This window comes from Halichoerus grypus, chromosome 13 (genome assembly GCF_964656455.1).
Source record: "Halichoerus grypus chromosome 13, mHalGry1.hap1.1, whole genome shotgun sequence".
NCBI classification, from domain to species: Eukaryota; Metazoa; Chordata; class Mammalia; order Carnivora; family Phocidae; genus Halichoerus; species Halichoerus grypus.
Window position 1 is genome coordinate 30,326,748 of NC_135724.1, and position 25,519 is coordinate 30,352,266.

Below are 25,519 nucleotides of genomic sequence, written 5' to 3' on the forward strand. Positions count from 1 at the left end.
TGGAGCTACTCAGAGTAAGGGGAACTGAGTAGGGGAAAACCTTGCCTAAAAACAAGAGGGCCTAATTTACACTTAAGGAGACCAGAAAAGAATTCCAAATGGTGGGGTGGCCCACAACAGGGATGTCCAAGATTCAGTTATAGATTGTTTCTGTTGCTGTAAACATTCTACATTACCCCAAATATTTTGTATACTCACAGACAGTTCATAGAGTGAGTTTGTTGGACAGTCACATCAAGATACTGAGTTCAAACTTTGCTCAGCATAGTGTGTAGGGAAGAGATACATCATGGGAGGGAAGCTGTAATTCAGTCTAAGCCTGGATGGAGAAAAGACAGGAGGCCACTAATGCTTAGGAAATTGCAAGACTCTGGGATTTTACCAAAGTCTTAGGATATGAGACATCCCATAGAATGTGGGGATGAATTGGGCTAGTTTTCCTTCTCATGGAGTATAATGACTTCTGCTGATATCTAAGTTAAATTCCATTTTCTCCTGTCCACTTCCAATTATGTTTTAAGCCAAAAAAATGAATTATCACAGAAGTTGTTCTCCCCTTATGTTTATTTTTATGTTTATATTTACTTAAATCTATCCATGATTTCTCAAAGTTGTATCTGTGTCATTTGCTTGAAAAGCTCTTCTGGATATTTTTAACTCTCCAACTACCCTCTCATTCTCATACTGTTTTCCTCTGCCCTCTGCCCCTCCTTTTCTTTTTTTTTTAAAATTTAATTTAATTTTATTATGTTATGTTAGTCACCATATAATTCATCATTAGTTTTTGATGTAATGATCCATGATTCATTGTTTTCATATAACACCGAGTGCTCCATGCAGTATGTGCCCTCCTTAATACCCATCACTGGGCTAACCCATCCTCCCACCACCCTCCCCTCTAAAACCCTGTTTGTTTCTTGGAGTCCATAGTCTGTCATGGTTTGTCTCCCCTCCGATTTCCGCCCCCTTCCTTTTTCCCTTCCTTCTCCTAATGTCCTCCATGCTATTCCTTATGTTCCACAAATAAGTGAAACCATATGATAATTGACTTTCTCTGCTTGACTTATTTCACTTAGCATAATCTCCTCCAGTCCCAACCATGTTGATATAAAAGTTGGGTATTCATCCTTTCTGATGGCTGAGTAATATTCCATTGTATATATGAACCATTCATCTGTTGAAGGGCATCTCGGCTCTTTCCACAGTTTGGCTATTGTGGACATTGCTGCTATGAACATTGGGGTGCATATGGCCCTTCTTTTTACTACATTTGTGTCTTTGGGGTAAATACCCAGGAGTGAAATTGCTGGGTCATAGGGTAGCTCTATTTTTAATTTTTTGAGGCACCTCCACACTGTTTTCCAAAGTGGCTGTACCAACTTGCATTCCCACCAACAATGTAAGAGGGTTCCCCTTTCTCCACAACCTCTCCAACATTTGTTGTTTCTTGCCTTGTCAATTTTTGCCATTCTAACTGGTGTAAGGTGGTATCTCAATGTGGTTTTGATTTGAATTTCCCTGAATGATGATGAACATTTTTTCATGTGTCTGTTAGCCATTTGTATGTCTTCTTTGGAGAAGTGTCTGTTCATGCCTTCTGCCCATTTTTTGACTTGATTATTTGGGTTTTTTGGGTGTTGAGTTTGAGAAGTTCTTTACTGATCTTGGAAATCAGCGCTTTTTCTGTAGTGTCATTTGCAAGTATCTTCTCCCATTTTGTGGGTTGCCTCTTTGTTTTGTTGACTGTTTCCTTTGCTGTGCAGAAGCTTTTTAGCTTGATGAAATCCCAAAAGTTCATTTTTGCTTTTGTTTCACTAACCTTTGGAGATGTATCTTGAAAGAGGTTGCTGTAGCCGATGTCAAAGAGGTTACTGCCTATGTTCTCCTCTAGGATTTTGATGGATTCCTGTCTCACACTGAGGTCTTTCATCCATTTTGAGTTTATCTTTGTGTATGGTGTTAGAGAATGGTCAAGTTTCATTCTTCTGGATATAACTGTCCAATTTTCCCAGAACCATTTATTGAAGAGACTGTCTTTTTTCCATTGCGTATTTTTTCCTGCTTTGTCAAAGATTATTTGACCATAGAGTTGAGGGTCCATATCTGGGCTCTCTATTCTGTTCCATTGGTCTATACGCCTGTTTTTGTGCCAGTACCATGCTGTCTTGGTGATCACTGCTTTTTAATATAGCTTGAAATCAGGCAACGTAATGCCCCCAGCTTTGTTTTTCTTTTTCAACATTTCCTTGGCAATTCAGCCAGCAACCCTAAGTTCCCTATAAAACAGGTGCATCTTGCTTGGGTTGTGGTCAATAATTTGGACTCTGTACATTCTCTCAACCACCCCTCAACAGAATGACTAGGAGGAGGAACCCCCAAAATAGGAAAGACTCAGAGACTGTGACTTCTGTGACAGATTTACAAATGCATACAGATATAACCAAGATGTCAGAGATGGAATTCAGGGAAGCAATTGTGAAGACAATAGCTAAAATGGAGAAATCAATTAATGGCAATATAGAGTCTCTAAGGGCAGAAATGAAAGCTGAACTGGCAGAACTTAAAAATGCTATCAATGAGATCCAATCTAATCTAGATAATCTAACAGCTAAAGTAAGCTAGGAGAAGAACGAATTAGTGATCTAGAAGACCAACTAATACACAAGAAGGAAAAAGACGAGGCCAGGGAGAAACAACTCAAAATCCATGAAAATAGAATCAGAGAAATAAGCGACACCATGAAACGTTCCAATGTCAGAATTATTGGGATCCCTGAAGGTGTGGAGAGAGAGAGAGGACTAAAAGATATATTTGAGCAAATCATAGCTGAGACCTTCCCTAATCTGGAGAATGAAAAAACATTCATGTCCTAGAGGCAGAGAGGACCCCTCCCAAGATCAAGGAAAATAGGCCAACATCCTGGCATGTAATAGTAAAACTCGCAAATCTTAGAACCAAGGAAACCATCTTAAGGGAAATTAGGGGGAAAAGATCCCTTACCTACAGAGGGAGGAACATCAGAATAACATCAGACCTATCCATAGAGACCTGGCAAGCCAGAAGGGGCTGGCAAGACATATTCAGGGTACTAAACAAGAAGAACATGAAGCCAAGAATATTTTATCCGGCAACTGTCATTTAGAATGGATGGAGAGATGCAGAACTTCCAAGACTGCCAGAAACTGAAAGAATACATGACCACTAAGCCGGCCCTGCAAGAAATATTAAGCGGGGTTCTATAAAAGGAGAAAGACCCCAAGAGCGATACAGAACAGAAATTTACAGAGACAATCTATAAAAACAAGATCTTCACAGGCAACATGATGACAATAAATTCACATCTTTCAATAATCACTCTCAATGTGAATGGCCTAAATGCTCCCATAAAATGGCACAGGGTTGCAGATTGGATAAAAAGACAGGACCCATCCATATGCTGTCTACAAGGGGCTCATTTTGAACCTAAAGATACATCCAGACTGAAAGTGAAGGGATGGCGATCCATCTTCCATGCCAACGGACCTCAAAAGAAAGCTGGGGTAGCAATTCTCGTATCAGACAAATTAGATTTTAAGTTAAAACCGTAGTTAGAGACATAGAAGGACACTCTATCATTCTTAAAGGGTCTATCCAACAAGAAGATCTAACAATTGTAAATATCTACGTCCCCAACATGGGAGCAGCCATCTACATAAGCCAACTCTTAACCAAAATAAAGAGTCACATTGATAACAATATGTTAATTGTAGGAGACCTCAGTACTCCACTCTCAGAAATAGACAGATCATCTAAGAAGAAAATCAACAAAGAAACAAGAGCTTTGAATGACACACTTGACCAGATGGACCTCAGAGATATATACAGAACATTCCACCCTAAAACAACAGAATACTCATTCTTCTTGAATGCACATGGAACTTTCTCCAGAATACACCACATACTGGGTCACAAATCTGAGATTATTCCCTGCATATTCTCAGATCATAATGCTTTAAAACTGAAACTCAATCACAAGAAAAAATTTGGAAGAAATTCAAACACTTGGAAACTAAAGACCACTCTGCTCAAGAATGTCTGGGTCAACCAGGAAATCAAAGAAGAACTTAAACAATTCATGGAAACCAACGAGAATGAAAACACATTGATCCAAAATCTATGGGATACTGCAAAGGCGGTCCTAAGGGGGAAAAACATAGCCATCCAAGCCTTACTCAAAAAAAAATAGAAAAATCCCGAATTCACCAACTAACTCTACACCTTAAAGAACTAGAGAAAAAGCAACAAACGATGCCTAAGCCACACATTAGAAGAGAAATAATTAAGATTAGAGCAGAGATCAATGAATTAGAAACCAGAAACACAGTAGATCAGATCAACAAAACTAGAAGCTGGTTCTTTGAATTAATAAGATCGATAAGCCACTGGCCAGACTTATCCAAAAGAAAAGAGAAAGGACCCAAATTAATAAAATTATGAATGAAAGGGGAGAGATCTCGTTTTTTTTTTTATTATATTTATTTATTTGACAGAGAGAGAGACAGTGAGAGAGGGAACACAAGCAGGGGGAGTGGGAGAAGGAGAAGCAGGCTTCCTACCGAGCAGGGAGCCCAATGCGGGGCTTGATCCCAGGACCCTGGGACCATGACGTGAGCCAAAGGCAGATGCTTAATGACTGAGCCACACAGGCGCTCCTGCCCCTCCTTTCTTAAGCACTTGTTTCATCCAAGGGTTGTGGCTTAGCAATGCTCTTTCCTGAAGTCCCAATTGAAGATAAATACATAGTTAGCTGCTTATTCGCAGATTCATTCTTCCCGCTGGAATCAAAGTTTGCAAATTTCCCTATTTCTCAGAACTTAACTAAAAATACATACTCAAAATATAAAAGAACTTTAAAAGGTATTAGTTCATACTGAATCTGCACATTATAAAATGACTTAACCATCACAGATTGTGTTCCCAGAGCATAGGCAGTGTTCCATCAAATCTGTGAGCCTGGACAACATTTCAAAGAAATAGATTACACCTTCCCTAAGTGAACATGATGCAGGATTTAGCATCATGTAGAGCATAGAAACACAGACTGCTATAGCTGGCAGGAAACTGAAAGGTCATGTAATCCATTCTTTTAGATGAAAAGGTGGAGTGGTTAAGATATTTGCCTAAAGCTACACAGTTAATTAATGGTAAAGCTGAGACCAGAAACTGTCCCTGGCTTATACCAAAAAGGGATGAACAGGAAACAAGAGAGTCCCCATAATTCTTTGGGGAAATTATTTCTATAATCCCATGGTGTACATGAAACTGACCAACATGCCTTTGGGAGGGGTAGAGAACGTGGATTTACTCTACTTTAAAATCTTATAAAAGACTATAGGAAATGTTTTCAAGCATACAGAAGTTCAAAAAATAGAAATAATGCTTGGATTTATTTATAACTTCCTGTGATAATTACTTTAAAGGAACTAGGATCTTTTGAAAAAATAAATTATTTTTTATATTAACCAAAACCTAGTCATACAAACTTAGAAATAACTCATGAGACAGTGCACACTCAAACCATATCCTTTAGACCATCATATTCAATGGGACCTCCAAGTGAAGCAAAATGTCATTATCATCTTAAGTGGTACCATGATATGCCCTTGTCCTTGGGGCAAATTTTATATCCACAAGATGTTAGCCTTTAAGATGCCAATGAAAAATCAAGTATGTATTAAGTCCCAAGCTAGGGGATCTTGCTCCACATACCAGGTCCTGACACAGAGCCAGAGAATGAGAAGAAGCTGATAACAGATAATGCAACAATATCATGGGATGACTTTAATGCATCCTTCAGAGCACATCAATGATGCATTCAGGTTACACAAAAGAAGCGAATAAATTCTACAAAGCTTTTTTTAAAAGGAAATTTGTTTGGATAGACTATTTATTTAAAGCCAAAAGGCAGAAAGATTCCAATTTTCAGTCCTGCTATATAATTTGCTATATAATTTGACTGGTTCCAGTTACTATTTTTTTTTCCTTATCACATTAGTGTTTCTGTATCCTGTATGACCTTTGTCTCAAGGCTCAGTTTATTTTGGAGCTGTCCTTAGTGCTTACCTCAGACCTGGAAATCAGCTTTCAGGACTAATCCAGCCTGCAATTCCCTAATGATGAGGAGTCTACTTCTCATGAACCAGGTGCTTCTCAGCCCACTTTGGCACCTGCCACTATCCCCACATGGACCTGCAGGGAAATGTGGCAATTCTACCTTCCCCTGCCCTCCTCTACCATGCTTTCCCAAGTCTGACTCTCCTTACAATTCTTTCTCAGTCCAGTTTTCCTGACATATTTCCCTACTTAGATACACATACAAGCAGTAATGACTATCAAAAGTGGAAGTAGTTTGGTACAGTGGGAACAACACAGACCTGGGTGTTAGCAAATGTGTTTTTTAGTTATGGTTCTAATACTAATGAACCATGTGACCTTGACCAAGTCATGTAAAATCTCAGAAATCAATTTTCCCATTTACAAAATTGAGACAGTAACATATTCTCTATATTACTACAAAGGGTAATTGTAAGGCTCACACACGATGATAACATGAGACCAACTCTGAAAAATAAGCATAATTATCTATGTTTGCAAAATATTTAATGTTTAAGTCAAAATGATCAATAATTACTATGATCCTCCTTGAAGTCTTTAATCCTTAGCCCTAGGAGATGGAAGATGAGGTTTTAATATGATTTTAGATAAATCTATATCTTCATCTAGTAAATTAATGAGTACTAAAATAGAGATCTGTTGCACTGAACACTTTGAAGGTTAGGATTATTGGGGCTAGGAAATGTAATAATTATAAAATGAGAGGAGATCAGGTATTACACACTTTCTTTTTCCCAGGAAAAGGATATCTGTTGATTAGGAAAATACCCACTGTGTGGGTGTGGGGAGAGATAGTCCTTTATACTGAATAAAAATTATTTTTCTAAGTTTGGGACTGAAATATATCAGAAATAATCTCATGACACTAAAAAGATTCACAGGAAGGAAAGAGGGAAGAAAGGAAGAAGAAAAAAACAAAGGGAAAAATAAGGGAAGGAAGGAAGAAGGGAGGAACATGGGAAGAAGGGAAGGAGAAAAGGAAGCAGGCAAGAAAGGGGGAAGGAGAGAAAAAAAGAAGGTGGGCATTAACAAGACACTGAAGTCACTCAACTTTCTTGGATTTGATTTCTTTAACTGACAAATGAAAAGACCTGGACTAGAGGACTACTAAGATCTTTTCAAAATCCCTGGGAAATTCTGCCATTTTAATTCTCTTTTTGAACTCCATAGGGCTAAGAACGGCTTGCTTTGTGTAAGCGAAAGCTGGAAAAGCACTATTATGGAGCACCACTCTCCAATACATTTTGTGACAATGAAGAGAAAAAGAGGGTCAAGGATACTTCTGCCATACAGTGTTAGACAGCAAATAGCTTTTCACCTTATTAAAAATTATCAGGTCTTTCAGCATGGGGCTAATGTGCTGAATGCAGCCATTGGAGCTGTCTGTTAACCATTAAACCAAATAGAACACCATTTCATGCCTGACTTCCTTCGGCGATATGAAGACTGCAGTGGCATGTTAGAAAAGGTAGCGGGAGATCAAGGAAATCAAGAATTTCTCTTTGTGATGGGTGGTAGTCTCTTCTGGTTTAAAAGTCTTTTTAAAAGAGCACCAACACCCTACTTATGGGAGCAGCACACTTCTGTAGATGGCGCTGCCTACTTGGATGACAGCACAATTGTTTGAGTCCTTCACAATAAAAGGAACAGGAACTAAAAGAACTGGTAACACAAAGCTTCACAGACGTAGACACAATAATAACACACTGGTCTTGGGATCAAACAATTAAAGAAACACCACTTTATATTTCACAAAACCATCCTGGCCCAAGGCAAAACCGAAAATTAGGCTGGTCAAAAATTCCCTCTGCCACTCTAAGGCTTCTCTTTCAACCTCTCTTTCTTCAAACTTCCTTTTTCTTTACAATGTTCCATGACTTACCAACACAACTACCTGGCTGGTATACATGCCACCTTAATCTCCTTCAGGCACAGCAGTGTATCACTGCTGAAATTGGCAAAAGTGCCCACTCTCCTTTCGTTTCATCCTGGCAGTGTTAGTAAATCACTTAGAACATAATTCCTGCCGAGCCTGCATGTACTTGACAAAGTAATGGGACAATACAATGTTGTGAGTCCATTGATAACACCCTACAAATTAAACAAAATATGATAAGTTGACTTTGTAAGTCCATTTAAATAAGGCCAATGAATTCCTCTTTATCTCTGGAGAGAGGTTAATCTCAGGATAAATGGTGCAGGATTGAGAGAGCATTCCCAGGTGGTAACCCAGGAGACCATGAGCTATGGATCAGCACCTGAGTAGTCAGAGTACTGCAGGAGATAGTCCATGAGAACAGATGGTGATAGATTAGGTGAAATGGTACACAATGACACAGAAAAAGGGATTTTTCTACTACTAGTGGGAATCCAGTACAAGGGCTATGATGCTATTTGGGAAGACATCGGAAATCTTTATATTTGAAATCTTAACATTCTGTGGTCCTACATAAATAGATTTCAGCCCTAAGTATCTCATGAACAGTGTTGATATCCTTTTTTTCTTAAAAATTTTATTTAAATTCTAGTTAACATACAGTACAATACTGTTTTCAGAAGTAGAATTCAGTGATTCATCACTTACATACAACACCTAGTGCTCATCATAACAAATGCCCTCCTTAATATCCATCACCCATCTGGCCCATCCCCCACCCACCCTCCTCCATCAACCCTCAGTTTGTTCTCTATCATTAAGAGTAGTCTCTTATGGTTTGCCCACCCCTTCTTTTTCTCCCTTGCTATATGTTTATGTTTCGTTTCTTAAATTTCACATACAAGTGAAATCATATGGTATTTGTCTTTCTCTGACTTATTTTGCTTAGGATAATACACTCTAGCTCCATCCATGTCATTGCAAATGGCAAGATTTCATTCGTTTTGATGGCTGAGTAATATTCTATTGTATATATACACCACATCATCTTGTTTGTTTTTATACTTCCAAGAATGTATTATTTACCAGCAAAAAAGATATGTGCCCGAGAGTGTTCAAATCAGCACTCTTTATAAAAGTGAAAAATTGGCCATTGCATCCCATCTTCTTTATCCATTCATCATTTGATGGACATTTGGGCTCTTTCTATAATTTGGCTCTTGTTGATCATATGGCTATAAACAGCAGGGTGCATGTACCCCTTTGAATCAGTGTTTTTGTATCCTCTGGGTAAATACGTAGTAGTGCAATTTCTGTATCATAGGGCAGTTCTATTTTTAAGTTTTTGAGGAACCTCCATACTGTTTTCCAAGGTGGCTGCACCAGTTTGCATTCCCATCAACACTGCAAAAGGGTTCCCCTTTCTCCACATCCTCACCAACACCTGTTGTTTCTTGTGTTGCTAATTTTAGCCATTCTGACAGGGGTGAGGTGGTATCTCATCATGGTTTTGATTTGTTTTTCCTCAATGACGAGTGATGTTGAACATCTATTCATGTGTCTGTTGACCACCTGGATTTCTTCTTTAGAAAAGTGTCTATTCATGTCTTCTGCCCATTTCTTAAAAGGGTTATTTGGTTTTGGGGTGTTGAGTTTGATAAGTTCCTTACAGATTTTGGATACTAACCCTCATAGGAGGAGTTTGGAAACTTTCCTTCCAGTTCTATTTTTTGGAACAATTTAAGAAGAATAGGCATTAACTCTTCTTTAAATGTCTGGGAGAATTCCCCTGGGAAGCCATCTGGCCCTGGACTTTTGTTTGTTGGGAGACTCTTGATTGCTAATTCAATTCCTTTGCTGGTTATGGGTCTGTTCAAATTTTCTATTCCTTCCTGTTTCAATTTTGGTAGTTTGTATATTTCAAGGAATTTGTCCATTTCTTCCAGATTGGCAAGTTTGTTGGTATATAATTTTTCATAATATTCTCTTATAATTGTTTGTATTTTTGTGGTGTCAGTTTTGATCTCTCCTCTTTCATTAATGATTTTATTTATATGGGTCCTTTCTCTTTTCTTTTTGATAAGTCTGGCCAGGGGTTTATCAATTTTATCAATTCTTTCAAAGAACCAGCTCTTAGTTTCATTGATCTGCTCTAGTGGGGTTTTTTGTTGTTGTTTCTATATCCTTTATTTCTGCTCTAATCTTTATTTTTTCCCCTTCCTCTGCTGGCTTTAGGTTTTATTTGCTGTTGCTTTTCTAGCTCCTTTAGGTGTAAGGTTAGGTTGTATACTTGAGACTTTTCTTGCTTCTTGAGGTAGGCCTGTATTGCAATATACTTCCCTCTCAGGACCTGCCTTTGCTGCATCCCAAAGGTCTTGGACAGTCGTGCTTTCATTTTCATTTGCTTCCATGTACTTTTTATTTCTTCTTTAATTTCCAGTTAACCCATTCATTCTTTAGTAGGAGGTTCTTTAACTTCCATGTATTTTTTCTCATGGTTGACTTCAAGTTTCATAGTGTTGTGGTAGGAAAATATGCATGGTATGATCTAAATCTTTTTGTACTTGTTGAGGGCTGATCTGTGACTCAGTATGTGATCTATTCTGGAGCATATTCCATGTGCTCTCTAAAAGAATGTGTATTCTGCTACTTCTGGATGAAATATTCTGAATATATCTGTTAAGTCTATCCAGTCCAGTGTGTCATTCAAAGCCATTGTTTTCTTGTTGATTTTCTGCCTAGATGTTCTGTCCATTGCTGTAAGTGGAGTGTTAAAGTCCCCTACTATCATTGTATTATTATCAATGAGTTTCTTTGTTTGTTACTAATTGACTAATATATTTGGGTGCTCCAAAGTTTTGGGCATAAATTTGTACAATTCTTAGATCCTCTTGATGGACAGACCCCTTAATTATGATATAATGCCCTTCCTCATCTCTTATTACAGTCTTTGATTTAAAATCTAGTTTGATACATATGGCTACTTCAGCTTTCTTTTGACATCTATTAGCATGATAGATAGTTCTCCATCCCCTCACTTTCAATCTGTAGGTGTCTTTATGTCTAAAACGAGTATCTTGCAGGCAACATATAGATGGGTCTTGTTTTTTTATCCATTGTGATACCTTGTATCTCCTGACTGGATCATTTAGTCTATTTACATTCAGAGTGATTACTGAAAGATATGAATTTAGTGTCATCATGTTACCTGTAAAGTTGGCATTTCCAGTGATGTTCTCCTGTTCCTTTTGGCCTCCCCTCCCCCCCATCTCTCATCCACCCCCCCCACCCCCCGCTTAAAGAATCTCTTTAATATTTCTTGCAGGGTTGGTTTAGTGGTCACAAACTCCTTTAGTTTTTGTTTGTCTGAGAAATTCTTTATCTCTCCTTCTATTCTGAATGATAGCCTTGCTGGATAAAGTATTCTTGGCTGCATATTTTCCCCATTCAGCACATTGAATATATCACACCACTCTCTTCTGGCCTGTCAAGTTTCTAGAGACAGATCTGTGTGAATGTGACTGTCTCCCCTTGTAGGTTAAGGACTTTTTTTTTCCCCTTGCTGCTTTCAGGATTCTTTGTGTATTTTGTTAATTTGACTATGATATGTCTTAGTCATGGCCAGCTTTTGTTGAATTTAATGGGAGTTCTCTCTGCTTCTTGGATTTTGATGTCTGTTTCCTTCCCCAGATTAGGGAAGTTTTCAGCTATAATTTGCTCAAACTTTCTTCCCCTTTTTCTATCTTCTGGGACTCCTATGATACAAATATTATGCTTTAAGGAGTTGCTAAGTCTATATTTGTGATCCAATACCTTTCTTTCCCTCTTCTTTTCAGCTTATTTTCCATAATTTTACCTTCTGTATCACTGATTTATTCCTCTGCTTTGTCCATCCTCATTGTCAAGGCATCCATTTGGGTTTCCATCTCGGTTATAGCATTTTTAATTTCAGCCTGACTAGATTTTAGTTCTTTTATCTCTGTAGTAAGGGATTCTCTAGTGTCTTCTATACTTTTTTTCAAACCCAGATAGTATCCTTATAATTGTTGTTCTAAATGCTAGTTCAGACATCTTACCTATATCTGTATTGATTAAATACCTGGTTGTGACTTCTTCCTATTCTTTCTTTTGGGGTGAATTCTTTCATCTTGTCATTTTGTCCAGGAAAAAAAAAAAAGAGGAAGCTAGATCCTAGGTGTGTTTTGGTCTGCTTGTTAAAAGAAGCTACATTCAAAAAAATAAAATAAAAAATTTAAATTTAAATTAAAAAAAATAAAGTATATAATAAAAAAATAAAACAAAAAAGCTAGATCCTAGGTGTGTTTTGGCCTGCTTGTTAAAGGAAGCTAGATCCCCCAAAAAATAATAAAAAATTAAAAATATAAAATAAAAATTTGAAAATATAAAAATAAAAAGGAAGCTAGATCCTATTTTCCCTACAGCTGAAGCTTTGCAGCACTGTATGAGCAGTAGATTTGGTATATGGGAAGGGTTTGTGCTTGTCTTCTGGGGGAGTGGACTGTTTCACTGATTCTGAGGCCCAACTTGCTTTAGTGGAGATGAACCAACAAGGGGGTTGGGAGAGGGGGGGCTTGGTGTAAGCAGCTCTGGTATCCCCTTAGTGGCACTGTTTAGCTGAGGTCATTCAGTGCTGATGGGCAGGGCAAAATGGCTTTGCTCTGCTCTTTCCTTCTTGGAGCGGAGAGTTCCAACCCCCACTCTTCAGGAAACCCTCAGAGAAGAGTGAACAATCACCCCTCCTGTGTCCCCATTTTCTGTCAAATCCCTGCCTTCATCCTGACTATGCCTGAGCTGTCTGCCTGCCAGGGGGCACAGTACTCCTGTGTTTTATCTCAGGCATCCAGCTGAGTTTCAAAACTCTAAGTTTTAGGGACTCATGAGGCACAGACCCACATTGATCCTCTGAGGAAGGATCTCACTACACTTTTACATTTGCCAGCGTTTCCCCCAGAAAGCGGTTGCATTCCTAGGCTTGGGAACAGTGCAGCACGTAGGCGCCCCCCGTTCTGTGGTGCCACCACTCCCAAATGCACTCCAAACAGGACAACTGTTTCTCCTGGAGGGACACAGAGATCCTCAGACCATGCTGTCCTCTTCTGGGTCTCCGCCCTCCTTCCCCACAGGAACTCTGCTAAGCTGGCCAGTCATAGACTTCTCAAACTTCAGATTTTGCCTTCCACTGCTTAGAATACTTTGTGGTAGGCTCAGTAAGCAGGCCTCCCTCCCCTCCACAGCACCCACACTTCTTATCTCCCCCAAGTCCACTTTTCACAGCTCCTATCTTCCATGAGGTGGTCATTTTTGTACTTGTAGACATGGAGTTTTGTTCTCTAAGTCCTCAGATTGATTTCTTGGGTATTCAGAATGATTTGATATTTATCTAGCTGTGTTCAAGAGACAAGGCCAGCTTAGGGTCCCCCAGCTCCTCTGCCATCTTAACTGCCCCCCCTCCCCAGTGGAACAGTTGATATCCTTGGTTATACAGTGTGTCCTGTACAAAGGTATTCAGTCAAGGAGGAGGTGGGTGGGGCTTAAAATCCAGTCAATACTGCACCTACTCAGTCCTGCATCTTGGCAAAAAGTTGGATCTGCCCTGGCTGGGGAAATAGGGGGTAGTATTTCTCCCTAATTTCACAAAGACAACATAAAAGTTAGAAAGGGCCCTGTCCCTCAGAATCACTTAGGAAGCTGTTAGATTGAGTCTCTTATTCTGTGTATATTTGAAACATATGCAGACCTATTGAGTTAGACTCTTCTAGAAATGTGGTCCATGTGCGTATCATTTAAGAGCAATACAAATTATTTGAATACGCAGACAATTTTGTAAACTACTGACCCACAGCATCAACAAACACCTCTTCAACACTGCTTACCTCAAAACATACTGTCTCCCTCCCCACTTCTCTTCCTCTCCCTCTCTCCCTCCCTCTCTCTCACACACTCACTCACTCTCATTCTATCATTTCTATCACCAATTATTTTCACTTCCAGGAGCCCAGGAACTTACTATCTGCCAAGAACAAAGCCACCAAAAACACAGAATTGGGTTATTCTCTTGGAAAATATGATCCTTTGGTGAGAAAAAATGAAAGTATCAGGGTTGTTTTCCTCCTTGTTGCTTTCCCGCTTTCCCCTCCTTTCAAAGTGGTGCAATGGGGTTAGACTTTGAGAGGCACTTCCTACTAGTAAGGGTTTAGTGAAGTCAGGGAAGAACCACTGCAGCTGGGTGTATTGGTCTGGCTCTGGTCTTGGCCTTAAGGAAAAAGAATAGAAGAAGTTGCTGAAGTTTTAGTTCTTTCAACAGATTCTCAAGGCACGAAAGCCCAAAAGGAAATCAGAGCCTTCCTAGAGAAGTGCTAAAGTGTGCATCTGGACATAGCAAGTGCTCAGAAAACCAATTATGCCAACAGAAGACTATGTTGAACAGATCTCATTGAGCCCACAGATGAAAGTCTAATCATCTTAGGAATCCTTAATACACCATTTGCTTCCAAATACTGAGCAGCACAATTCCCCACATCAAAGGCTTCCAACTGACCAGTGGAGAGTCAAAGAAATCCTTAAAGAACTTTTTGCTCTTCAGAATTTCCAGACACAATACCAAAATACACACTTTTTTAAAAAATGTGAAATAACTACATATGGATGGTCTGATTGCTCTTCTGGCTTCATCTATCATCATGTCCAGGGAGAGGATTCTCAAGCATTTCCTTTTAATCTCAACTCTTTCGTGGATTCCAGTCTCATAAGTCCAATTACAGAAAAAATAGACACTGTCATCAATGTGTCATGAACTCAGCATATCTAAATTTAATTCATCTTCACTATGCTCAAAATATTTACAAGTTTCTGCTCTCTAGTTCTGAAAGATGTTCCTAGTTACGCTCAAAAAATTCCAGAGTTTAATTTTGTTGCTTTGTCTCTTTATCCTTTTCACATCTGATCAGGACTCAAGACATGTCCTCCATTCACATTATGTTTTGAATCCATTCCTTTACTTCCGTCCTCTTTACAAATGCCTTGAACCGGTTCTTAACCATATCCAGCCTAGATTTTTATAACTGTTTCCCAAGCTATTTTCCTGCTTTCAGACTCTTTATGATCTAATCTATTTTACACACCAATAGGTAATTAATATTCCTAAACCAGCCCTCTCTATCATAAAAAGAAAATGGAAACTTTCAAGATTCCCCCATGAGGCTTATTAAACAACCCTTCCAACTTTACCTCACATGAGACTGTTCACACTACTTATAATTTTCCAAACACAAATAACACACTACCATGCTTTTTCTACCACCATGCTTACTTGCTTTTACTCACTGACTCTCCCTTCCTGCAGCTCTCTTGTCACTGAAGTATTTTTATCTTTAAGAAACAAACTTCACGCTTCTTCCTTAGTCATCCCAACCAGAATGGACCTTCTCTGGCCTCAGCACTCAGGTCTTTCCTTACCAATTACATTTATGCTTTGCTTTCAAGTGCAGATAGGTATGTATATCACATCTTTCTTGCTAAGATTCTTCAAATCAACATATGGTAGAGTTTCTCAATAAACAGAACTAACCAAAAATAAAATTATACCTCCAGAGCAGGAGAGAGTTACAATCACTGAAGTTAATCACAAACAGAAGCAGAAGTTGTAAGACCACATGGGACCAATGGTATAGAGGTCATTCAGGCATCATAGAGATGAGAATAGGTCATCCACAAGTCATAAAATTTTCCTGCTGAAGGCACACTTTATTCACTATACTGAGAGGAAATAAAAATAGTCCATTTATTTTAAAAAGTATACTGACTGTCAATTACATGTAAGATATTATAAGAGACAGTATAGATAAATATTTAAAAACATGGAACTCACTTCTTTAGAAAACTGGTTTTAGTAGGAAAGGCAAAATACTGATAATAAAATGGGCTAGAGACTTGCATTGGTCCTGCCAGTAAAACAACAAAAATCTTAAATTATACATTTAAATGTAAATGCATACTGTTCCTTAAATGCTTCCAAGATACCACAAGAAAGAAGGAATTCTTAGGCAATAAATGAAAGAAAAGAAAAGAATAGAAAATAACCATGATCTCAAAGAATTAAAGGGAGTACTGAAGTCTGCTTTTACCTTAGGGCATTTGCCAAACTTGAGGTTTGTAACAAATATAAAACCTAATGATATAGATACTGATGGTAAAAAGATGAGATGCTTTCCCCTACCAAGAGAAATGTAATATAGTTATATTAACATTAGACAAAATATTTTTTTTCAAAAAGCTTCACTAGATACAGATTTTATTTCATAAAAATAAAAGTCTAAATTCATCAATAAGCAATAGAAATTTTAAACTTAATAAGAAACTAATAATGTAGCCTCAAAATGTGTAGGTAAAAATAACATCTTCAAGAAGAAAAAGACAATTCATTATCATACTAAGAAATTATAACACATCCCTCAGTAGGTTAGTACAGAACTAAGAATATACTAGAAGATTTTCACAATATGATTAACACACTTAGCCTACTGATATACAGAATATTCCATAGAATTATTTCCAAGTTCATACAGAACATGTACAAATACTAATAGTATGCAACTATAACAATATCTCAGGATTATTTATAGCCTTAAATGCTTGTACTAGAAATAGAAAAAGCTACATTTAATGAAGTACTTAAGGAAAAACAGCAAAGTAAACCTAAGAAGAGTAGTAGAAAGGAAATAAATGTTAAGTATCAAAATTAATAAAATGGAAAACAGATATGCACAGGAAGAATCAACAAAGCCAAAGTTGGTTCTTTGAAAAAAAAATTATAAAACAAGAAAACCTCAGAGAAACTGGCAAAGGGAACACAAAACACAAATGAATTCAGGAAATAAAAAAAGGAGAGATCACAGCAGATATTGTAGACATTAAAAAGTTTATAAGTTATTGGCGCCTGGGTGGCTCAGTCAGTTAAGCGTCTGCCTTTAGCTCAGGTCATGATCCCAGGGTCCTGGGATCGAGTCCTGCATCGGGCTCCCTGATGGGGGCGGGGGGGAGGAGCAGGGCTGCTTGTAGTCTTTCTCTCTCCCTCCCTCTCAAATAAATAAAATCCTTAAAAAAAATAAATTTTAAAAATGTTTGTAAGTTATATTATGAACAACTTTAGTCAGTAAATTGTAAATATTGATGAAATACATTATCAGAAAGCATGATTTACTAAAACTAGCTAGCCCTCCCCGCAAAGAATTAGAAAATCTGACTAATTCTATGATCATTAAAGAAACCTAAGGTCAAAAATACTCCCACAAAGAAAACCCGGAGCCCAGATATCTCCACTCATGAGCTCTACCATACATTAAGGAACAGGTCATTCTAATTTTAGAGATATTATACAAGTTTATAAGGCTACAAAAGAATTTCTCAACCTCAGCACTACTAGCATTTTGGGCCAGATAATCCTTTGTTGTGGCATGCTGTCCTGTGCTTTAGAGAATATTTATCAGCATCCTGACTTTTACCCACTAGATATCAATAGCATCCCCCTACCAATTGTGACAATCAAAAATTTCTCTAGATATTGCTCAATGTTCCTTGGGAAGAAAAAAATCAATCTCAGTTAAGAACAACAGATCTATAATTTTCTCAATATCTGGCAAGGAGGTTATGTGAATTAAAAATTGTTTTTATCCAATATGACTCACAAACATAGCTACAATTATCTAAAACACCTTAATAAACTGAATACAACATAAAAAAGATAAAAAGTATGACCAAGTTGGATTATCATAACTGAAGATGGATTCAACATCAGAAATTAATATGAATCACTGCATACACAATTAAAGTAATAATAGGATCTTTTTAATGAAGATTAGGAGAACATTTAATAAAATTCAAAATACACTCATGATGAAAAATATACTGGTCAACTATAAAATGAAGGAAATTTCCTTCCCCTAAGTATCTTTAAAAAAATAAAATAACTAAATAAAAAACAATCTTGAAACAAATAACTAATGTTTCTGTATTTAAAGTCTTTCCTTTCAGGAATGTTCCATATACCTTTTATCACCACCTCTATTTAGTCAGCATAGTGATGCATTTAAAGAAATTAAAAGGCATAAAATCTGGAAAGGACAGGAAAAAAAGCAATCATACCAAATCCAAAAGAAATCATAAATAAAATATTGGCACTGGTAAGAGAGTTTAACAAGATTGCTGGGCACTAAATTATTCCACAAGAAAATAAACAGCTATACGCCAAAAACAAATAGCTGAAAAAGGAAAAACAAAATCTCAAAGCTAATGTTTACAACAGCATCAAAAATAGGAAGTACCTAGAAAGAGATCCACAAAATGGTTTGTAAACGCTAGATGGAGAAAATTATGAAACATGATTGAGAGATACTAAAGAAGGCCTAAAAAGAAGGAGATTCTATCTTGGATCCAGGATTAGGAGACTAAATATGATAAAAATGTCAGTCCTTCCTCAAGCTGATATATATGTTCAAGGTAACCCCAATCTAAATTCCAACAGATTTTACTGTTGGAACTGAACAGGTGGATTCTGTTTGCAAGGACAAAGATAAAGTATAGCCAAAACATTCTGAAGAAACAGATCGAAGATGGAAGACTCATCTTACTACCTATCAAGACGTATTACAAAGCGGTAGTAAATAAGGCAGTGTGGAACTGATGGACAGACAAGTAGATCAATGGAACAATACAGAGTGAATAACATAAAATATGGACATAGATGGGCTATACGACAGAGGGTGTAATGCAGATATACAGAGAAAGGATAGAATATATAATAAATGGTGCTGGGACAATTGGTTATCCTTGTGGAATAAAATAAATTTAGATCTTTTCTTCCCACAATATATAAAATTCAATTAAAAAAAGATTTCAACTTAAAAGACAAAACTCCAAAGACTTTAGAAGAGAATGGAGGAGAATATCTTCATTATTGGGCGGTCGAGAAAGGTTCATTACACAAGACAATAAAGGCAAAAATTGATTAATTCATCAGAATCAAAGTTAAGATTCTCTATATTTCAACAGACACCACAGACTGAGGGGGAAAGAGAAAAAAGCATCTGACTGACAAAGGACATTATCTGTAACATATAAAGACATTTTATGAATCAATAAGAAAAAAGTAAACAAGCTAATGGATAAATAGGAACAAAGTTATTGAAGGCAATTTACAAAGGAAGAAATCCAAAGAAACATTAATATATGAAAAAATATCAGCTCACAATATTCGGGGAAATGCAAATTAAACCCTGAGATATAATTACACAATCACCAGGCTGTCAAAAATTATAAAGTCTGACAACACAGTAAGTAACAAACCAGGATGGGCTAGGCTAAGCAGTATTTTTTTTTTTCTAATCTTCTGGCTTCAAACAATAAAAGATGATTTCCCAATCACAAGCTAAGGCCAACATGGGAGGTTGACAGGATTGTGCACATAATAACTTGGGGATGAGGCTAAAAGAAGTCTCACCATTTTATGACAATGCCGTCCGGAATTGCTGCAGCAGGGAAGGAAGGTGGAAAATTACCTAAAAGGACTTAAATACTATTGTCCAAAGCAAAGGCAAAATAAATCACTTGATTTTGGCTACCTTAAAAGAGGTGAGGAAGTGTAATCAGCCTTATTGTTCCTCAGGAAAGAAAGGAAGTGAAAATCCTGGCGGGCACTAATAATTTCTATGACATCAAGTGATGGCTTGCAAACGCATCATTGGGAACTGTCACACGCTGCTGGAAGAGAAATATATTGGCACAACCAACGTGGTCAGAGTCTGGTGTTGCCTAGTAAAGGGAACAGGTCTGTGCTCTGCAATCCTGCAATCCTGCCTCTGGGTATATACTATTGGGTCATTATCAGTATACATCACATGTGTACCCGGATAAATTGCTCACGGGTCTACAGAATCCTTGTTCACAACAACAAAACTTTAAAAACAATCAAAAATCCATCCACAATGTAACAGGTAATGAATTGTAATGTATTCATGCAAAGAGATTCTATAAAGTATTGAAAATGAATGATACAAGCCACTCAAATCAACATGAATAAATATAGTATATATAATGTTGAGGAAATAATACATACAGCATAATTCCATTTCTATTAACTTCGTAACAGGCAAAACTGTACTATATATACATGCATACACACCTATGTATATATATTTATATAATAATACCAGGGAAATATATGCATGTGTGTATGTGTATATATAGATAGATAGATAGATACTTTAAAATATATACATAATATTTAAGTGCCATGTGTGGGATAGGAATTCATTTGTACACATTTTCCTAGGTGAAAAAGCTATCCCAGAATAGCAAAGAATAACCATCACAAAGGTCAGGGTAACTGTTACCCCCAGGATAGAAGTAGGAGGAGGCACTTAGGGAAGCACACAGGGGGCTTCTTGGATACTGTCTGTGTTTTTTTTTCTTACCTGGGGGTTGTTATAAAGGTGCTTGTTTCATCCTTCATGCTGTTTCTCTGTCCATCTGTATTTATGTAAAAGAAAAAAAAAAAAGTAAGACAAATATGCTTAAGTGACATATAAAACATTTTAAAATAGAGAAAACAATATCCCAGCCAGAAGAGGCACTGGGCAGTAAGTTATAAATAATACCAAATGAGAGTACAGTCAATGAATCCAAAAATGTCAGAGCAGGATGGAGTGACTATGGGCTGCAATGGTCAGGGACAGATTACTGAAGGAGCCAGGACTGGATTTCGGCATTGAAGGATACAATTCCATTAAGTGGGGAAGGAGGAAGACCTTGATAAATGAAATTGGCCTAGGAAGGAAAAGACCAAAAGAGAATTTAGAGGATGGTGAACAAGCAACATGGGCTTAGGTAGTGGGTTTATATAGAGTAGTGGCACTGATTTGCTTTCCATTTGGTCGATTAGTTCACTTCTCAGGAAGATATATATAAAGGTGGCAAAAAAGACAGGCCACTGCAAAGGTATGTGCATTTTCACTTAATTGTCTAAACATATAGAAGATAAAAATTTTTAAGTACCGCCCCCCACGCACATACAAACACCAAATATGCAGGAGATGGTCAAAACAGAACTGGAGGATTTCAAAGAAAGAAAAGAGAATTTCTGAGCCTTCCTGAAATCTTTGAGATCATATCATGGAAATGAACACCCAGACCAGTTTCTTGATGTGTGGGCAGTGTAGACAATGCCGGCATCTGAGCTGTTTGTTACCGGTACAATGAGACAAGCTCAGCAACTGAGAACAGACATCTAGAAATTGTTCCACTGGGGCCCCTGGGTGGTTCAGTCAGTGAAGGTCCAATTCTTGATTTCAGCTCAGGTCATGATCTCAGGGTCATGAGATCAAGCCCTGCAGTGGGCTCCACCCTCAGCAGGAGAAACTGCTTGAAATTCTCTCTCCTTCTGCCCCTCCCCCTGCTCATACTCTCTCTCTCTCAAAATAAATAAAATCTTTAAAAAAAAGATACAGTTCTATCAGTTTGATAGAGTTATCTTACATTTGTTGAATAAAATTTTAAAACTAGGATCTGTATTGATATGCCAGTTTTTAGTGAAAAATATTTGACATATAACATTGTTTATGTTTAAGATGTGTACCATGTTAATTTGATACATTTATATATTGTAGTATGATTGCTACTGTAGGGATAATGAGCACCTCTACCAAGTTGTATATGTCGGTTTTTTATTCATTTTATTTCTATAGGAATTTATAGCATTGATGAGAGGAAATTTTTTTTTTTTTAATGAAAGGGCTCCTCACCACAGATAATTTGAGAAATACTGATACTTAGTTTATCTAGATATGAGCTCTACAGTTAGAAATACCTGGATGTCTGTATTAGACTGAGACAAAAAAATGAATCATTTTCTGTAGTATTTCCGCTAGTACATATAGTGATATCACCTTTTAAGAAATGAATAGTTTAATTTATTCTCACACTGTACCCTGGGAGAATGCCCTTCCTTGTCCCCACCTCCATACCACAAATCATCAACTTTCTTTCCACCCACTCAAAAGAAGGGTCATCTTACAAATACTATCAGCTCTCCCTAAACTCCTAAATTTTCACCATCCCTGTTTTCTCTGAATCTTAGCACCTATCAATGGATGCAAGAAAGAACAAGAGAAGTGGTAAGTCATTTAATTTTGATCTTGCCATTTCCCTGCTCTCAAGTCTTGGGGTTTTTTTCTCATTATACTCAGCAATTTCTTTTAGTACCAAAGCACTTTCACACGTCCTTTTCCTTCCATGTCTATCATCACTATCCTATTTCAGGACATCATTATGTCTACCTCAATCTTCTACAATAACCACCAATGTGAACCCCAGCCCACAGATCCTTCTATACTTTATCCCACTTGGAACTGTCACATGTATTTTCCTGAAGTGAAAAAGTGAAAATTTTCGCTCTGGAACTCAAAACTCTTCAGGGCTGCCTACTGAACAACTAACTGCATGTGATATTCTGCACACTATGGCCTCAACTGGCCTTACTAATCTGACCTCCCACTGTTCCTCATCACCTAATTTATGATGCCCTAAACAACATGAATGCAGTTCTCTAAACACAGCATAACCTGTGAAGCCTTTCCTATAGTCCTCAGGAGAATACACCACACCTCCCCTCCTTTAACATCCATATTCTCCTTCTTTCCCTCCATGACACTTTGCTAGATCCATTACTCATCTTCCCCTACGATATGTTAGAGTTATTGGTCTTCTAGCCCACTGGAATTTAACATGTCAGGGAAGGTGTTAATATCTTCATGGTGCCTGTATTGGAGGTTCCATGAACAGGAGTCTCCTGTGGATAACTGAATTCCCCACTACACAGGAGACAGACTACTACCTTTCCACGGCTATTAACCACTTGCACATTTCCAAAATTATTAGTCTCATATATTGACTTAGATGCGTTCACCATGTCTTCGCTCATACTGTTTTCTTTAGCTAGAAAATGCTTGCAAGGTACCCTGTGTGTGCAAATCCCACTTTTCCTTTAATGGCCTGTTTAAATTCCAAAGCCTCCATCTTCCATATTTTGAGAGTAGGAAGTGATTTCGCCTTCCACAGTAATCTTTTTCTTCTGTACATTATATCCCCGTGACTTATTCATTTTATAACTGGAAATTTTTACCCCTTCACCCCCTTCACTCATTTCACTCCCCTCCCTCCTCCACCTCAGGCAACTACCAATCTTTTCTCTGTATCCATGAATTCAGTGTTTTATTAGAAATTTTTATTTCTAATTTGGCAAGTTCATTTTGAACTGATGCATGGTATTATATACATCTCTTTTTCATAGTCACTCTGGAGCAGTACGCTCATCATTTATTATTATTTGAAGTTTGAAGTGTCTGTGACTTGTCTGCCATCTAATCAATGAGACAGACATATGTTGTGGTAGCTGGGAGTTTGCACTGTGGACCCAGCTTGCTTGAGTTTACATCTCCGTTTAGCTATTTATTCTTAACATGAGAAAGTGCCTTATTTTTTATGTGCCCCAGCTTTCCATATCTGTAAAGTGAAAATATTAATTGTACCCACCTCATTCAATTCTTGTGAAGAGTGCATGAATCAATATAAGGAAGGCCCTAGAAGAGGGACTGGCCTGCGGCAAGTGCTCAGAAAATGCCACCTTCCATTATTATTCCTGGAGAATAAAGGTTTTGGTGTAATAGGGTTTTTTTTTGTTGTTGTTTTCCTATACAAGCATACTACCTATGTGTATTCAGTATACATAGTTCATTAGCTCTAGCATATATACTACCGTTAGCCGAGTGAACACAATAAAGCCTATATTCTGGTAGACATATCCGAGCTTGTTACTTGCCTCAGTTCCCTACCGCCCCTCACCATTTGAACAAAAGAGCCTTTACTGTTTCTAAGGTCATGATAATTCCAGCCTGGCTTTAATCCCATCTCCCCACTAAGAAAAACACGGAGTGAACTTGAAACTCTAAGGAAGCTAGTCTGACATAGAGGAAAGCCCAGAGATTTTGAAATATGCAAGACCTTAGTTCATTGTTTGGGTCTACCGTTTACCAAATGGCTGACTTTGAACCCACTAACTTTCCTGAGCTTCAGTCTCCTACTCTTTAGAATCTGTATAATATCCACCACTTAGGATCATTGTGTAAATCAATTGAAATAAATATTTAAAGTGCCTGGCATATAGTTACATACCCAATAAAAGCAAGCTATTATTGTTTTTATGGAAGTGTATATATTTCTTATAGACATCAGAGACTTTTATAATAAAACATCCTAGCATGCCTACCCCACGATCCTGCTCCACTAAAATTAGATATAATTACTTAAATTTAATGTATTAGAAGTATAGTAGGTAATCTTAAAAACTGAAGGAATTATGGGCTTTTTAATAGATAACATTTAATAATCCTTAATGAGGCTTAAATATATAAACTAATATCTTAATATAAACTCTTTTCTCATAAAACAAAATTGGGACTCACATCTATAAGAAAGTTCATACTTGCTCATGTTTTTACGTTAATTCCTTTCCCTAGTCCTCTCATCATCAATACCAGCATTCACAACTAGACCCATTCTTAAGTCCAGAAGAAGCAAACCCCACCCCAAACACAAATCCATGCGGAAATGTATGGAGTAGACGGCAGTTATGCTATGGGGTGTCAAAACTAATAAGTCCTCAGTCATTTTTTTTTTTGTCCTTTCTCTCTTCTGGTATTTCTCCAAGTGGTGTCTATTGTGAGAAGTGCCATTCTGTCACCACACTTAGCACAAACTAAAGACTTCTAAACATGCTTAAGAAACACATCTAACAGGGGTACCTGGGTGCCTCAGTCAGTTAAGCATCCGACTTACATAATTTTATTCAATAATTTTATTAGCTAGGAATGCATTGTCCAGCATGATAGGTACTAGCCACAGTGGCTATTGAGCAGTGGTACATTGTTGAATATTTAACAATCAGCTACCCCTCTCCCCCTCTCCCCACCAAACTACAACAGTTGATGTTATCTGTGGAATGAATATTCCCACAGTGCCCAATTTTAATCTACGAATCAACCAGGTCATGAAACTCTGAAAATTTAACAATAGGCTCTGGCAATCCAGTGCAAGCTCGTTCCAGCATACCACCGAGGTAGCTAGTCCAAATTGAGATGTGTTTTTAAGTGGAAATGCACACTCTATTTTTTTTTGCACACTCTATTTTTAAGACAGTAAAAAGAAAAAGAACGTAAAATATCCCAATAGCTTTATACTGGATACACTGAAATAATATTTTAGATATATGTGGGGAAATAAACTATGTTATTAAAATTACAGTTATTTACCTTTTTAAAATGTGGTTTAGAAAGTGTACAATTGGGTATGTGGCTTGGCTCACATTCTATCCCAATTGGATGACACTGATCTAGGGAAATTTTTTTTTTTTTTTTTTTTTTT

The 25,519-nt window shown here is 37.4% G+C and overlaps 1 protein-coding gene across 5 annotated transcripts in view; it reads right to left on the reverse strand.

Annotated features, from left to right (window-relative positions):
* LOC118536237 (uncharacterized) overlaps window positions 1-25,519 on the reverse strand; it is a 568,523-nt gene that overhangs the window by 264,182 nt on the left and 278,822 nt on the right. For all 5 annotated transcript variants that reach the window (XR_013443326.1, XM_078060389.1, XM_078060391.1 and 2 more), the window contains one exon: window positions 20,518-20,572. Coding sequence is in view for 4 of the 5 variants with exons in the window: in XM_078060389.1 (XP_077916515.1) it covers window positions 20,518-20,572 (55 nt within the window). In the remaining variant the exon portion in view is untranslated. The remainder of the gene's footprint in view (window positions 1-20,517; window positions 20,573-25,519) is intronic.